This window comes from Acanthochromis polyacanthus, chromosome 18 (assembly GCF_021347895.1).
Source record: "Acanthochromis polyacanthus isolate Apoly-LR-REF ecotype Palm Island chromosome 18, KAUST_Apoly_ChrSc, whole genome shotgun sequence".
Lineage (NCBI taxonomy): Eukaryota > Metazoa > Chordata > Actinopteri > Pomacentridae > Acanthochromis > Acanthochromis polyacanthus.
The window spans coordinates 13,802,523-13,818,863 of NC_067130.1; the positions used below are offsets into that span (position 1 = coordinate 13,802,523).

At 40.4% G+C, this 16,341-nt stretch overlaps 1 protein-coding gene across 1 annotated transcript in view; it reads right to left on the reverse strand.

Moving 5' to 3' along the window:
• rapgef1b (Rap guanine nucleotide exchange factor (GEF) 1b) overlaps positions 1 to 13,786 on the reverse strand; it is a gene marked incomplete at its 5' end in the record, with an annotated part of 46,398 nt that extends 32,612 nt beyond the window's left edge. The window contains one exon of the mRNA XM_051938948.1: positions 13,585 to 13,786. Coding sequence (XP_051794908.1) covers positions 13,585 to 13,786 — 202 coding nt within the window. The remainder of the gene's footprint in view (positions 1 to 13,584) is intronic.
• Between the last annotated feature and the right edge of the window lie 2,555 nt (positions 13,787 to 16,341).

Sequence of the window (16,341 nt, forward strand, 5' to 3'; positions counted from 1 at the left end):
AGCCTCTGGCCTCAATGCCTCCTCTGTTTAACTATGAAGCCAACAAAACTCCATCTTCCAAAGCTCTCTGTGTCCAGAGTTAACAACATCTTTTCTCCCATCTGTGTTTCTCTATGCCCCTCTGTGCTTTTCCACCAATGCTGTGGCTATGACTGGTGGTTCATTCTGACTGGTAACCATTGCTGTTACTAGCCCACACATTTCCTCTCTTCTAGTTAGTGTGTGGTGAAGGTGAAGACCACATTGTTTGCGCAAATTTGCACATCACTGTGCAGATTTAAACAGTTTAAAAATAGTTTATCCAATTGACTTGGTTACCACGATGTCCACCTCAAAGCTAACTTTAGTGGTAATTTTACAAATAAATTACTCCACTCTGCTGCTTTCGATGGACACTCCATCACATTACATGCAATCAATTTCTAAGCAGTGTGATGTGTTGTATATTAGGGTTGGGCAATATGTTAAATCTCACCAGCCACTGTCAGTCAAACAACTGTCAAGGCCGACATACAGAGCCAGCCAAAATACTGCATACACACATCAGGAAAAGAAACCTTGCATAGATATTTCAATACCGAATTTATTCAGACATCACAAGATTAATACAAGTTACCTTTGGCCTCTACAATTGCAAGACATGCTCAAAGTGGTGTCCATTGGCTTCCAGACATTTATATTATGTTGTAGACGTCACTTATTGATGCTAAATTCATGAGGAGATGAGAATGCCATCTGTTGGGAAAATATCGTACAACAGTGCACAGTGTCATTGCAATTTGATCAAATCGCAAAAGAGGTATCTATATGTATAGAAGTACTTATACAAATTAAACATTTAAGCACATTTTTCTGTTCCTGATGTGTTTATACATTATATTGGCTGACTATTTGTGAAGGTGTGCGTGCATCCCACACAGAAGGCAGGGCATGCCATTTTCAGTAAATGCCATCATGAACGAGTTTGTTGCTTTAAGAATACAAAATCAATCATTTGGGATTATTTGGGTTTTGAACCAGACATGTCAGATGGGGTCAGATGAAGGATGCTGCGGCCTGCAGCCTCTAAATGAACAAACAGGTGGGGATAACATATGCTATTAAATGATCAAGCAGCACAACAACACGTACAGTTTTTGGTCTTGTTCTCAAACACGATTTATGAATTGATGTAGCTTTTCAGCACCACTCAACTGGTCAGCAAGTATTAAAAACTGCTTTGCATTTGTATTGAGGTTATATAATAAATTTAGTTACTGCCCTGTTTTGTGAAGGACAAAAATATGACCAAACTCCAACTGCCAGTTCCTACTGGCACACACTTTGAATTTCACTTTACAGGTTAATTATTTACTGGGTTGAACTTTCATAGAGCAGCATTAACTTATGAACATAAAATGGTAAATCTTTTTCAAAATAATCAACCCACTGGATTCACTGACGGCCTGTATATTCGTCCAACCACTCAATTCTTTCATATATATGCTAGTGGATTATTCCTCACTGCACTGGCTGTGTGCCGTGACCGACCTCTGAGTTCTTATGAGTAGTCAAATAATCCTGATTTTGTCTGGCGATAGTAGTTGGACAGTTTCAATATGGGTCAACATGTCATGGTGAGCACTGGGCGAGCTAATGGAACTAGTTAATGGGGGCATTTGACACAATAGTTCATTGGGGTTGTATTGAAAGCTATGGAGCGAGCCTTGAGGTCTAGTTCATTCAATTGTCCTATGTAGAACAGATACACACGTACACATAGAGCAAAAGCCTTCACACAACGAGCCACAACTATACACAGAAACAAATGAGCATACCAAGAGTCTCTCTAAACTGTTCAACCACAAGCAAAAGGTTACAGAGGGGACGCCTCAGGGGATGTTTTCAACAGCATCATCGAAAAATAGAGCATAGTCTGTTTCACATGAGCTGGAAGCTTTTGGTGCCCCAATTGTAAATTGAAAAAAAAAAAAAAAAAAAGACCAAGAAAGCCACACAATGACACAGCGACAAAGGGGTTGAATAAACAACAAAGTAAAGATTTGGATGTGAACTTGTATCACAATAGGTATAGGCTATAAAATACTGTAGCCTCCAGGAAGATGAATCATTTGTGGCTTAAAGCCCCTGTATAGCACTGTAACTGAAAACTGTGGGGTCGTCTGTTATTATCAAGTAATTCTCACACCTCCTACATGTTCAACATTGGCTGATGTACTGTTTCCAAACTCTAAATTAATCTATGTAAAGAAATAGCATCCTTGACACTAACAGCAGAACAGAACATCCAATATCACAATGATGAGTTGTGGAAGGTAAAAGTTAACATCTGTTTCAGTAAAATGCTTTTGAGAGTCACATAACCCGTATCATCATAGAACTTAAGCCAGGGCAATAAAACATGAACAATTTATACCGGCGATAGAAACTTCATCAACAGTCATAAGAAAATTGTCAGACAGAAAATTTAATCATTTCAATGAAATACATTAGATGCAAACCACGATGAAGGCACCTAATGAAAACGCAGCGCTTAGTTGCATTAACAAACTCCAATTATTGTATATTAAGGTGAGGTGATTCATTTAACAATATTTGTTGTAATTTATGTGTTTAAATTAGTTTAAATTAGTGTTTAATGTGTAAATGTGGTTAAATTATTTTTGTGAGTGTATTACATGTACCTCAATAAATAGGCTAAGGTGGTTAAATTCAAATTAAATCTTATTTTTTTCTTCTGGTCTTAATAAAGTAATTTAAATTAATAATTATTTAAATTGACTGAAGTGATTTTCTTTCTTGTGATAAAAATTTTCAGCTCTATAGCCCAGTCCTAAAAAAAAATAATCATGGTTTTGAACACTTTCTTTTAAATTCTATTTCAAGAATCAAGTAACAGTTTGAGTTATTTTTACCAAATAAAAATGTCATACAATTGTTAGCTCCAGCTTCTCTGAACTCATGATGTCATGTTTTTTGTGTTATGTAAAAGGTTTTAGAATGATCATTGACCTAAGAGTTTAACATGCTGACATCAGCCAAGAATCAATAACTCCATGGTTTCAATATTTTACCATTCCCAGTCACTTGGAAGAAAAAAAATAACTGAGAAAGTAATGAAAATAATCATTAGTTGCATCCCTGGTTGTCATACAGATTTTTTGTCACTTTGCACAGTGACAGCTCACCAGTCCACTGATGTGACCGGAGGAATGAATGAGGCTACAGTGAGTGGCACACATTTACAAAGTTTCACTGAAGTGCAGGGCAAGTCCACATGAAGCAAAGTGTTGAAAGCGGGAAATCACACAACACACACGTACACGCCATCCTGGGTACCCCTCCTGTTCCTTCCCCACTGACGCCGAGGCCACTGGTACAATTTCCCGTCCCTTGTCTCCCTTTTTGAGAGCCACTCCCTCTAAGCAGTCCAGAAATGCTCCACTGTATAACAACTTACCACATTTAACCAGCCTGAACCTAATAGCACAGCGCAGATACACACACACACACAGAAGCTCACACAAGACAAAGAAGATCACTGCACCACACAACCACCCAACACAAACACGCTCACTGCAGTCTGATCCTTCAAGTGACCTTCTGGCTACGTTGGTTTCCTGCATTTTTTAGCATTCCATTTAAAGCTCACTTTCTGAACCCAATCTTTCAGCAGAGAAAGCACACCGGCTGGCAAGCAGCAGGTTCACCTTGGGTGAAAACAATAGACTAAAGAACCACAAAGTGCTATAAATACCCAGCTTGTCAGTATCTCTAACATCAAGCAGCACCAACAGAGACACTGCGACAGCTAAAAAACCCTGTGATCTGCGGAGATGAATTCAGAGTTCTCAGTGAACGGCAGCTGTTTGGCAAGAGAGCATGAGGCAAACAGGCACTATAAAGCACTTGAGATAGGAGACTGATCCTACACACAGACAAACAGCCACAAGAGAACCAATCACTTCACTGGTGAGTACAAGACAGAGACAGATACAGAGACACAGAGAAGCACAGGCAACAGTAAATGGCCTCAAGCAGCGAGGAGTGGTACCACTCGCCCCGTGTTAGAGTGCTGTACAAAGCTGATCCTGTCTCTGCAGCGGGCTACTTGTCATCCTCTTGACACTCTGTGCACAAACGCTACTCTTGGACAAGACTGACGGACAGATGCCACATAATGCATCCCATCTTGCAGTTCAAATACACTGTGGGAAACCAGACTATTTGTATTTGGACATTTTCACAGCTTTTTTAAAATAGGCCTTGCTGACAGATGTGTCCGTCACAAAGAAAAGACTCGCCCCCACACAGCCACTTCTAATTAGGCAGTGGTTGTTTGAACTGTGGCAGACATGAATAAGTAATCACGCACTAAAATAACATCCACTTGACTAGAACTTCAGAAGTATATCTTTTTTTGTAAATCAGCAATTATTGTGCACTCACAACAAAAAAAAACAACAAAAAAAGCCAAACAATGACCCTTTTTGATGTTTGTTCCTCAGTTTGTTCTTCTATAAATAACCCAAACATTTCATTTCTGTGTTTTGGGATTCACGCATTTTGTTGCAACTTTCTTTCAGCAAAAGCTTGTTTTTAGATGTCACTATATTAAAGCTGCAGTAGGCAGAACTCTATATATTACTATAAAAGGGAAAAGAAAAAGTCTGCCCTCCTACAGCTCTCCCTTTTCCGTCCTTAAGTCCTCCTACCAGATGAGCATGGGCATATTAAGCACACAATACAAACCTGCAAAAATCTTCCTTTAATCACGCCGGTATAAGCTTTATGTTAAAACACACACACACACACACACACACACACACACACACACACACACACACACACACACACACACACACACACACACACACACACACACACACACACACACACACACACACACACACACACACACACACACACACACACACACACACACACACACACACACACACACACACACACACACACACAGGTGCTCTAAAGCAATCCATTCATTGTATTCAAGTTGTCTTACTAGCTGGTTTGGATGGTCAGATTGCATTATGTGACATTATATGGCATTTCTAATGACTCATTTCTGTCATATAAACAGAAGTGTAAATTTAGACTTGCTAACTAGTCTAAAAGTAATGCAACACCGGATGCATGCTGGGCTGGATGTTTTGATGTTGCGCAGCGAAACCAAGTATTCAGGCCAATAACTTTCAACACGTTTACCTTTAACAATGCTGATTGGAAGCTTATCTCGCTCAGTTATTGTTGTAAAGAGCTGCTCTATCTTTTAAAAACAAGTGGTATCACAGTATCTGCTAGTAAACAATATTGGTTTGCTGAGTGTGACAAATATTAGCAGTGCTAGCAGCAGGAGCCGGTTTTCCTTGCAGCTTAACATCCACATGCCTATTACAACATCTGAAGGAAGAGTGAGCTGCAGTCTGCATGGCTAGAAATGAATTATTAGTTTATCTGACCAGACATCCCTAGAAAACAAAGAATCTGTATCTTTATAAAAAAAAAATTGGATGATAATGTTATCACAACATTTTACAACCTTTTACTCTGCTTCCAACAGTATGTGAACGTCATAATTTACAGCTGGAGAACTCCTCAAACACCTGACGCAGACGGGAATCTGTCTGAGCTAAAGGCATGAACAATGAAAGGTTTGTGTTTTTGTTCAAAACTATGTCAATCTTCAGAGCAAAAAGCCAGAGCATGTGCTCACTAAACCAGACTTTAGCTACATTTGTCACTCTTCAGGTGAAATCTTTATTTCATTAATTTCTTCAGGCATATATGCTACATGAAAAGGGGTCATAATTGTGTATGAAATGAAGCTCCCTCTGACAAAAGTTCACCGAATACAGAGCTAATTCATTTCACTCAAGCAAAGTATTTTACAGTATCCTGAGGACCTCATAAGTGTTGTATGTTTAATTGTCATTTTAAAAGCATATCTCATTCAGGTTGTAAGAGGAGTAACATCCAAGAGGAAGTGGGTCACTGAATGCTGGAACAATCAAACAGAAAGCCTGCACTCTGCCCACAGGGCTGGAGGCTCACTGATGAAGTAAACATTGTGCGTCTGCATGCAAGTGTGTCATTTACCATTTAGGTATGATAAAAGACACCAAAACCAAGAATTCCCCATCATTTATGTACCCAAGCGAGCACACACACACAATCCCACATCTGCCTTGACAACAAGGGTGACTTGTTTGCAAGCAATGTCAACTTCTCTCTCTCTCCATTCCTGATTTAGACTGGCGCTGGAAACTGGCGGCAACTGTGGGACATCCCCTTCTTTGAGTGCCAGCTCCGTGACCCAACCATGCCACCCTGGGGTCTCAATGATTTGACACACTCAACACGAGCCCACACACGCACAACTTGACATTAAGCACTTTTTACTGGATCGCCACAATTTCTGCCATTGATTTTGTTGCTTTCAGTAGCACCAACGTCACGGGCTATCTCTGCTGCGTCTGTTTAGAAAACTGCAGAGAAATACTTGTTTCCTCTATCCTTCACCCTGATCTATACTGTATCTGTAACTCATCCAATACACTCAGCAAGTCTTCAAAAAAAAAAAAGACAAATCTTCAGTTTTAAAAGTTAGCGTGTAATGATAATATTTACTTTTTGACAAATTAATTTCCAATTGACCTTTTAAATATGACTGCAGTCAAAACTCACTGGAAAGCAAGAAATGAAAGAATACGTCAGAGGCCACGTTTTGAGTTTCAGTTGTGGTTCTCAGTCCTCCAACTTTCACTTCGACCATCTAGTCATAAACTACTTAAACTATACCAACAGGTGCTTTTTATATAGACATTTAGAATGCAGAAGTATAAAAAGTATTAGTATCAGAATGACCGCAAGCAATCAGGATGGGTCATAAAGGGATATAAAATAGCAAACTGGAATTTTAGTTAGCATACATGAAGATGAATAAAACATGAAGAAAGTGTAGTTATTTCATACAGCTGCATCCTAGATAAGATGTAGTTTTAAGTCAATCGGTATTTTTGGCTTACTTGAGATTAAAAATAGAATCTTGGACGATACTTTATGTACATTTAATGTATTTTGAGAGGAATCAGTAAGACTCTGCAGTCAAACCAACTGTGTATCAACAGCAGCATGGCCAGCTGATCTGTGACTGATCTGAGACCTCATCTATATCACCATTGAGCACATCTGTTTTGAAACTCACTTTATCCATCCCTACTGAGGGCCATCATGACTGCAGAGACTAGACAAGTCCAGGTAGACAGATAAGACCCACACACTCATACAAACACCGACTTACTGCCTGCTGGGTTGAAATGCACAGATTTATTAGACCGAACACACCATAGTCTGTGTGTTTCAAAACAAGGGCCTTATGGCACTCGGCACTGTGCAATTACACAATGACGGACTCAACTGCCTTAATTATGTCGACGCTATGTGCTACCAGCTCACCAGGGTGGATCTGTTCACACAGCCGAACAGAAGAAGCACAAGCTCACAACAAACATTAATGAATCAAGCAGTATTAACCCCAACATGTGGGTCAACAAACATACGCAAAGTGGTGAAGCAAGGCAGGCGGCCTGGGCTAAGATGTTAAGATTGTAGGCCCCACATAGAGACCAAAGTCATTTCTGTGTTGTGTAATGTGATTAGGACCACAGCAGGTAGGCCCACTGGCAGATCCTCACCTGATGAGACAGGATTAAAGTAGCAATGGCTTCTGTCTACAAGTTTTTGAGGCAACAAGACTGCGATGGCAGGCTGTGGCCCTGCAGAGCAGCCTCCTCGGGCTGGGTCCCACCCAAGGCTTGAGCAGAGCAAATGAGCACCTTCCATAAAGCCACACGACACAAAAGCACAGCGAAGAATGTCCCCTGCATTTTATTCTGCCAGCGAGTCTATTTTACATGAAAGCTCCAAAACTGGCAACAGCAGCCTTTAGCAAAGACGTACACATCTCCAAAAAACAATGCAAGTATGCATTTATTTAACAAAAAACTGTTGAATAAATGCATGTGATGAAACTTCTTACCCAGTGACTCCAGCAAGTGCAACAGAGGAATGTGTTTGAGAATAATTTAGTGCTGAGAGCCTGTGTTTTGGCCTGTTCATTTAAATTTTAATTCATGCTTGTTTATTTGAGCAAATGTAAACTGTCAAATATATATACATTTTCTTCAATGTTATGATCATTTTAAATACCCAAATGAAATTCAAATTATACAACCACTTCGACATAGCCGTTTCTCAAGTACCTAGACCCTGTTTACGCAACAGCAATGGACTGATGTCAGCATTACTATGAAAGCAGCAGGAGAAGTACAGTGTATATATTTAGGTGTCGTTACCTGTGTCCTCATCTAGATCTCCTTGCAGAGAGGAGTCTGTGTCCTCTGAGGAGGCCTGGCTCCTCCAGCTTATATTGCCCATCCAAGAGGCCTGAGTCCACACAGCCACTAATCCAGGTGATACTGATGGTCACACTTTTTGTATACTGAGACTTGTTGGTCAGGCTGGCATTTTTAAAACGATCACTGAATCGCACTGCTGAGAGTTAGTCATAAACTAACCGGTCCTCATGACCGCTCACTTGACTCAGCCACGGTAGACAGCACTTTAGAGGAAAGATCCACAAATAGCTCTGGCAGAAGTCAAGAGCAGCTTGAAAAGCGCTGTGCCTTTTCCAAATCAGCTGTTTCTTAAATTAATGTGATGCAAAACAGCAAGAATCACATAATCCTGGACGATATATCTGTGTGAAGCAGTCGAAGATGTCATCAGTGGTCCTGGAGAGGATCCAACCACAGATATCTGGAGTGGAATGTACTCAGCGGTCATAAGGAAATGAGCAGGCCACCTGCGGGAATAAATGACCTGCTCTCTGGCATGTAGGCCAACACACAGCAGTGAAATCAAGGTGAAGCATCATCTTAGAATCCCTCTGAGAAAAAAGCACTCAGGAGCACAGATGGAAGTAGAGAGATGAATATGACCTGCCAAAATAGAAGTCGTACTGAATTACTGAAAATCTCCAAAAACAATCTAACTGTGGGTCTTAAGCTCCTTGGAAGAAGTTGTGGAAGATGCCGAATGGTGCAACAGCCTTGAAAATATTCATATTAAAGACCCGATGCCTGCACCAGACTCAGGACTTCACTTTTCATCGATTGCCTCGGTCCAGTCATCATCCAACGTGTAACCATCCATCTCTCACCTGATTCTCTCTGTGCAAACATTCTATTCCTCTCGGTGCTCCACCTTTCGCCACCCTCTCTGTTTCTCTCCCTAAGCTCACTCCCTCCCTCTTTTGCTTCCCATACTCAGCGCACACACGAAAAAAAAATCTAATTACAAACACAGCTAAAACCTATATGGGGAACAGCAAGCCTCTCATTCTGTGGTAGAGGGAGGGTGAAATGCTTGCTGCCATCAAACCTCAAAATTGCAGCATGTCAAACAAAGAACCATAGCTTGCCCTGTGCAACAGTGGGATCACTCATCAGCAATGTGGGTAGACCTAATTGTCCGGGGAACCCTTTTGTAATCAGGACTACTTTAGCTCTTGCTCAGAGATTTGGTGACTAAGGCATGCAGGGCTTGCTATTTCTGTACATCAGACAAGAAGATATTTCAGTCTGAAGCAATGCAGTAACCACTTAGCAACACAAGGCCATCAAATGACTTACACTTCAGTGTTAACTCTAGGAATGCTTGAGAGTAAACTCTTTGCATTACAGCTAAACCCTTTGAAAGGCAAACACACAGAAACACGCTCCCAAATTATGCAGGGGGGGCAGGAGTCTAAAATAAGGAACTGATGGGTCAGTTCCGCTGTGGCCAGCTACTACCATTGACTGTCCAGTAAGAGAAGAGTCCACAAGCTAATTATAAAACACTGCTACTCCACGACTTTGTTACAAACACTGACGTGCCAAACCTGGTGTGTCACAAGCCCAGCGGTCTCCATGGCGAAAATAAGGACATACAAATTTTGCAACTGCAAAAAAAAAAAAGAAACTTAAATAACGCACCCACAAGGTTTTAATTAAGGTGTGTTTCTTTTCGTAGATCTTTTGTGTAAGACCCAATGCTCACTGAAGCACTGTACTTCAACACTAACAAACAAGCCCAGCTGACCTACACACATTGCAGCAGGGAGCAAAACTCCAACAAACGCTCGTCAAGTGGCAAAATAACTTCTTAAAGCCTGGAGGCCATTCTCCGCTACTGGAGACATAAAGTTACCAATAATTTAAGGCAGTCAACAGAACTTACACAAACAACTTTAACAGGTAAATAAAAGCTGCACATAGCTCTCTCTGAGTTTGTCTGCACTGCCTAGTAAGACAGTGACCCTCAGTAAACCAGTTAGCTTAATAGTCAGTTATGTTTGATGTGCAGTTCAGTGGGCAAAGGTCAGGTTTGGTACACAGTGCACCGGAGTGAGAGCCAAAACACAGTTCTTTTTCTTTTTATTGAATCAAGAGCTGTCTCGAATAAAGAATCCATTCTGAATTGAAACGTAACACAAAGAACCAGAGTTGCACTGTGAATGCACCTCTAAGCACAAACGCATGGTTTTAGAAATATTCATTATTTAGGATTACAAAACATTTTTTTCCCCAACACAGCATGGAAAAGGGCACCAAGTTTTTAAGATTTAAAGCCTTTCTTCACAACTTCAGAATCGCCTGTTCTGAAAGAAGACCCTATACTCAGGATGGCACATGGTCTCAGCAAAAAAAAAAAAAGTTACCCAAGATAGTACATGCCTGTCTTTATACAGGAATGTTGTCCTGAAAAGTAGATTCAGATATTCTGGGAAAGCGAATTTGCTTTACTTAAACCATCATTTTTCTCAAAATAACAACAAATGGCTGTTTAAGGATACATAATGTATCACTGACAACCATAACAAGCAACAGTGGAATCACTGGCAGGGCTTCTAATTGGATCATTAAAGCATTACAACCAATAAATGAAAAAGAAATACAGCACATTTTATTAGCAATTTTACTAATTACAGTAAACATACATTAAACAGTGCCTCTGAGCAGTCGGAAAGCCACACTGCAGCACCATAAAGTGGTCAAAATAAGTTTTTATACCAAATATGGCATATGAGAAATAAGCAGAAAAGTATTTATAGAAAACATGAGCATACCCAAGTCATTTTCTATTTCTCATCATTAGCTTGTTTTGCTCCGCTGAGTAAAATGAAATATCTGAAAAAAGGTTTGACAAACAGAAAAACAGCCCAAGAGCTGTTATTTGCCAACACAGACATAGCAAGCTAGCTATTCACTTCACATTATGTACATGTATAAAAGGCAGCTCCGCTTAAAAGGGTGTCCGAGTGTGACTTGACAAATAAAAACACACTCCCAAATCGTCAGTCCTCTCCACCCAGTTTGTTTTCTCGGAGGAAAGCACTGAGATGCAAGTTTGGCCGACTGCTGCCGTTCGTTTTTGGGCAACACCACCAGACACTGCATGTGTTTATGGATTACAGTTCAGGCTGCCTGAGTGATGAAGTCATGTGGGTGCGTATACAGAGAGTGGGGTTCAGTGTTGAAACAGACAAAAGAAACACCCACTTGATTCCTGTGGATGTGACATCCTAAATAAACTCCACACAACAGGTTGCAGAGGCAGCTTTCAACAGGTAATAGTGTCGGTGTTTACATCCCAAGACAGGGCAAGTCAACAACACTGTGTCCATGATGATTAGAGAGTATGCTGATGCAGCTACTGAATCTGGTGGAAACACTGGCCATAGGTCTCCTGCTGGAGGTCAGTGTCCAATGTATGCATTGACCTACTTAGACTGTGTGCTATGGAAACCATTTGCATGGTGCATTTTTGCAGCATCATATCATTTTCACCCACAACTATATCCATTAAATCTCTACTCACAGGTGGGAGTTTCATTTCACATTCTCCATTAGTTTTCTCCTCAGGGCACCACTGTATCTGCCTTTGTCTGTCAAAACTGGTTCCTTTTCTTTAGGGTCTCCATAGCACAAGACCACTTAGACAACAGATTCATTTTAACACCATCCATTTTTGTCGGGCCTTGTACACTTTCTCTCCCCCTTGAGAAAAGGCTTACTACACTCAAGCCATGCCTGCCGGAGACAGTTTTTTTTAAAGCACTGTATTACCATGAGCCTTGTCCCCTGTATTTCCATTCCAACTGGCAGCCAGGATAGTCGTGTCCTAGGGGACATATTTTGGATCGATGGGTACATGACAACAGATCAACAAGTGACCCTGTAAACGTCACTCGGAAGCCTGGGGAGGCAGGTCCACATGAGTGAATGGATGCAAGCGAGAAGTGATAGACTGCGCTCAGATCCTTCATCTGCTTTTAACTTATCAGTGAAAACTGAGGCTACAAAACTGCACTGCCTCTTGAGTTTTCATTAGCTGTGACCATATGTAGTCATCTGTCTGCAAGACACGAAAGGAATCGGAAACTTTACGCCTATGAAGAATGACTGAGCTAGTGATGGATGACACTCCCTCCCCGCCTGTTACTGGGAGCTCTGAGTGTGAGTGTGTGTGTGCCCATTACTGCAGGCAACACCGGACAGGACAGTATGTGAGCGAAGCAGAGAGACAGCTGTGGAATGGGAAGCAAGTGTAGCTGGCGGTATAAAGTTTCCTTCCAAAGGCATACCCAAGACCACCCTGTTTCCTCTCATACTGGCGGTGTGCACTCTGCAGGGCTTTACAAAATGAGCAACACAACAAGAGTGAAAGCAACACAAAAAATTGCCACGTGCACAACGCAGAAACCAACACAACACAAACACGCACAGCCGTCTTGGCGTGAACGCGTTACAACTCCAGTGTGCTAGGCAACAACGCAGCTAGCGCTAGCCGCTGGAAAGCTAACGTTTAGCTGCTGGTAGCTACATCTTCACAAACCCATCTTAAATGTAGCTAACGGCCAACTATGAGGCAGAAAAAACGGTTTTCAAAACTACACACTCGAGTATTATTCGTTTAAAAATGTGCCTTCTCGGGTGAAAAGCTGAGATTTGTTGCTAAACGCTAGCAAGCCGTGAAACAATCAAAGCCTGTGTATTTACGACCGTGGGGCAGAGAGTGAATGGTGAAATGCCGGTGGATAGTACGGTGCGAGCTAGAGGATGATAGCACGTTTAAATGGATTTTCCAGACTAGCTGGCCCACCGTACCCATCTCGCTAAATTGTTTGAGCAGCAACATTTAGCTGAAATGCTCAGTGAAGCAGTTGTCTAGTCAACGTGAAGCTCAGGGGGAAAAAAGCCATTTGCTGGTGCGAATAACACCAGCTAATGCCAGCTAGCTGAAAACCGTGACGCTTTATTTTAAACTGGAGAAAAGAACAATCCATGAGGCCCAATTAAACCACCATTTACACTGAACACATTCATCAGAGCCCCGTTAGCCTCATGTAGAGGGTCCACGGATACCACATTTGAGCCATCCTCTTCCCGTGTGAGGAATACCGTTATCCAGTATCCCGAGGTGGAGCAGTGAGCTCCAGTGTAGCCGGGTAGGACTTACCTTGCTTGCTCTCTATTTTTTCTCGACATTTCGTAGCCAGCAGCTGTGATCCCACTCGCAGTTCAACAAAACCGTAGCTACAGACGAGCCTCGCCGAGCGTCTCCCTCGGATTATTCCCTCATTTTCGATATACTGTTGTGTCCATGAGATGATTCCGCCGGCTTTAGTGTCATATTTCACGGGCCACACACATTGGTACGGTCAAAAACTGTCTCAGTCCGTGTCTGTCCGGGTAATTTTCACTGGATACACACACACACACCACTCTCACGTTAATGCCTTGAACCGAGACTCGGGCAGCAGAGCGCCCTCATCCAGTGTCACAGCGCCGCCTCGCGTCAGGAATTAGTCATGTCAATCTGTCAACAAGAGGATGGGCGTGTTTCAATTTCAATTCAAAGAGTTGTCACTAACCAGACTGCTGGCGTGTCCTCCTGTTTATGTGCAAGTGCGGTGCGTTTTGCGGGCAACAATGAATGATTCACACAGATTTTGCAAGTGCTGCACATGGAGCCATCAAATTAAATCCTCCCTGTTAGCATGCACACAGTGACACCATGGAAATTCACCAGTCATTAAAGCTCACAGAGGAATGTGCATTATGTAATCACCTGCTAAAATATTTAATCTGCCTATATAAGACACACATTCAGTTAAAAACACAACTATAGGACAGTCTAAATAGTGTTACATTATATAAATAGTGGAAGAAGTATTTGATTTTTAATTTATACACATATTAGGTTACTTTTTAGTACGCAGTGTTGGAGGGTCTTATCTTTAATATTAATATCAGTTGGGTAAATTTCTACAACATATTATTGTAGGGTCTTAACTTAATATCTAAATTAGTCAAATGGCACTGTGAATTTACTCATAAATATAATTATAATTGTATTGGCTGACCTTTAATTAAATCTAGTCAGACACATTTTAATTTGTGTAACATCGCGGGGTCTTAACCATAATGTTAAATTTAGTGGATTAAATTCAATTTATTGCTTAATTTAATCAGATATAGTTGCGTTTTATACAGTATTAGTCTTAACCATAATATTTAAATGTGTCTAGTAAATGTACATACTAACGAATTCTGTCAGGTTTTGAAGTCATTTGAGCTTCTTTGATAAATTTGTGATATCAGTCTTATTTCTAATGGAAAGGTTGTCATTTTAAATGTGCTGCATAAACATGTGTTGTAAAAAAAACACTGTCACAAGTAAAAGTCCTGCATTCAAAATCTTAATACAAAGCTTAAACATTTATGTAAAGTACCTAAAATAAAAGTACTAAATTATCCAGCATGGACCATTGCAGAAACATATATATACATGGTTAGGTTGTAATTCTAGATCATTAATATGCATATCACCTTATGGTTGTGACTGAGCTAATTTTAATGGCTTTATAAATGAATGAGTAGCATAATCTATTATAATAAAGAATAAGTTGATTTATGTTTTTCATATCACTGATCTAAATCTTCTATAAATACATTATTTGCCTCCAAGCTTAATAAAAGCAAAAAGTAGCATAACATGGAAATATTTAAGTCAAGTATTAGTACATCAAAACTGTACTTCAACACAGTTCTTAGTAATTGTACTTAGTTGCATTCGGCCACTCCATGGCCTAGTTAAAGGCTGTCAGCGATCATTTCCAACCTCATCAACAATCTCAGCAGCACAAAGCTAAAGCTGACTTCAAAAAGCAAAATCAGCAGTTCAGAAACTTAGCTGTACCAACTTCACTGCCAAAGAGATGCAAACTGTAATACAAGTAAAATGTCCTGCTAAATGTGACACAAACACAGTTCAAAGAAGTGTCGACTATTTTTGCAGCAGTTGCAAACCGAATTTATGATCAGTACCATCAATTACACTCTACTGATGTAAAGTCAGTAAAAGGAGGCTAAACCATGTCAGTTGCAGTACGTACATTAATCCAATGGAACATCCCCTCACCCAGATTCCTCCATGTTGTAGAAATCTTACTGCTTCCGTTTTACCTGATTTTAAAGCTTTAGTCACTAACATTTGCTTCAGTTGATGTGGTTGTTGATATTTCTGTTGTTCATGTGGGTTCAGAATATAAAACTGAAATTAGCCTGTCATTTCCATTGTTGAAAAGCACATCTTGATCTAAATGAGAACATACAAACACATAAAGGTGCGATTCAAACACACTGGAGCACATCATTAGATCAAAACTCACTGCATGAACAATAGCCAGACTCATTATTGCTTATAGTTGTTTGCTTGGCTCTTTTCAATAAATGTTTTATCCCAGTGCTTTTCATTTTTATAACTTTAGAAGAGTTGTTCTGTGTTCCTTCTGAGGTGATGTACCTCTGCTATATGTGTGTGTTTTTTGTATCATTACATATCAAGTCATCCAATCTAACCACTGCATTAAAAGCAGAAACACATGTATATTCTTGCATTTATCCTTCAGTGCATCTCCAATCTAATGACAAAAAAACATTTATAATAACAATGACACAAAATTGTGAATAAAAAGTTATTTTTAATTTTTTTAATGAAAATATAACCTTATCTGGAAATACAGAGCTTCATTTTTAGGTTTAGTTGACATTGATGTGTTACTTCAAAGTGATTCAAGCCGCTTACACCTTGAATGGAGGCACAGAGCCCCCTGTTGGGCAAACTGAGACCCTGATTGGACTAATATAATGCATTTTTTTTTCAATTTTCTCCTATATAGTGTATACTACCGTTTGCTTGTATGACAGGCAA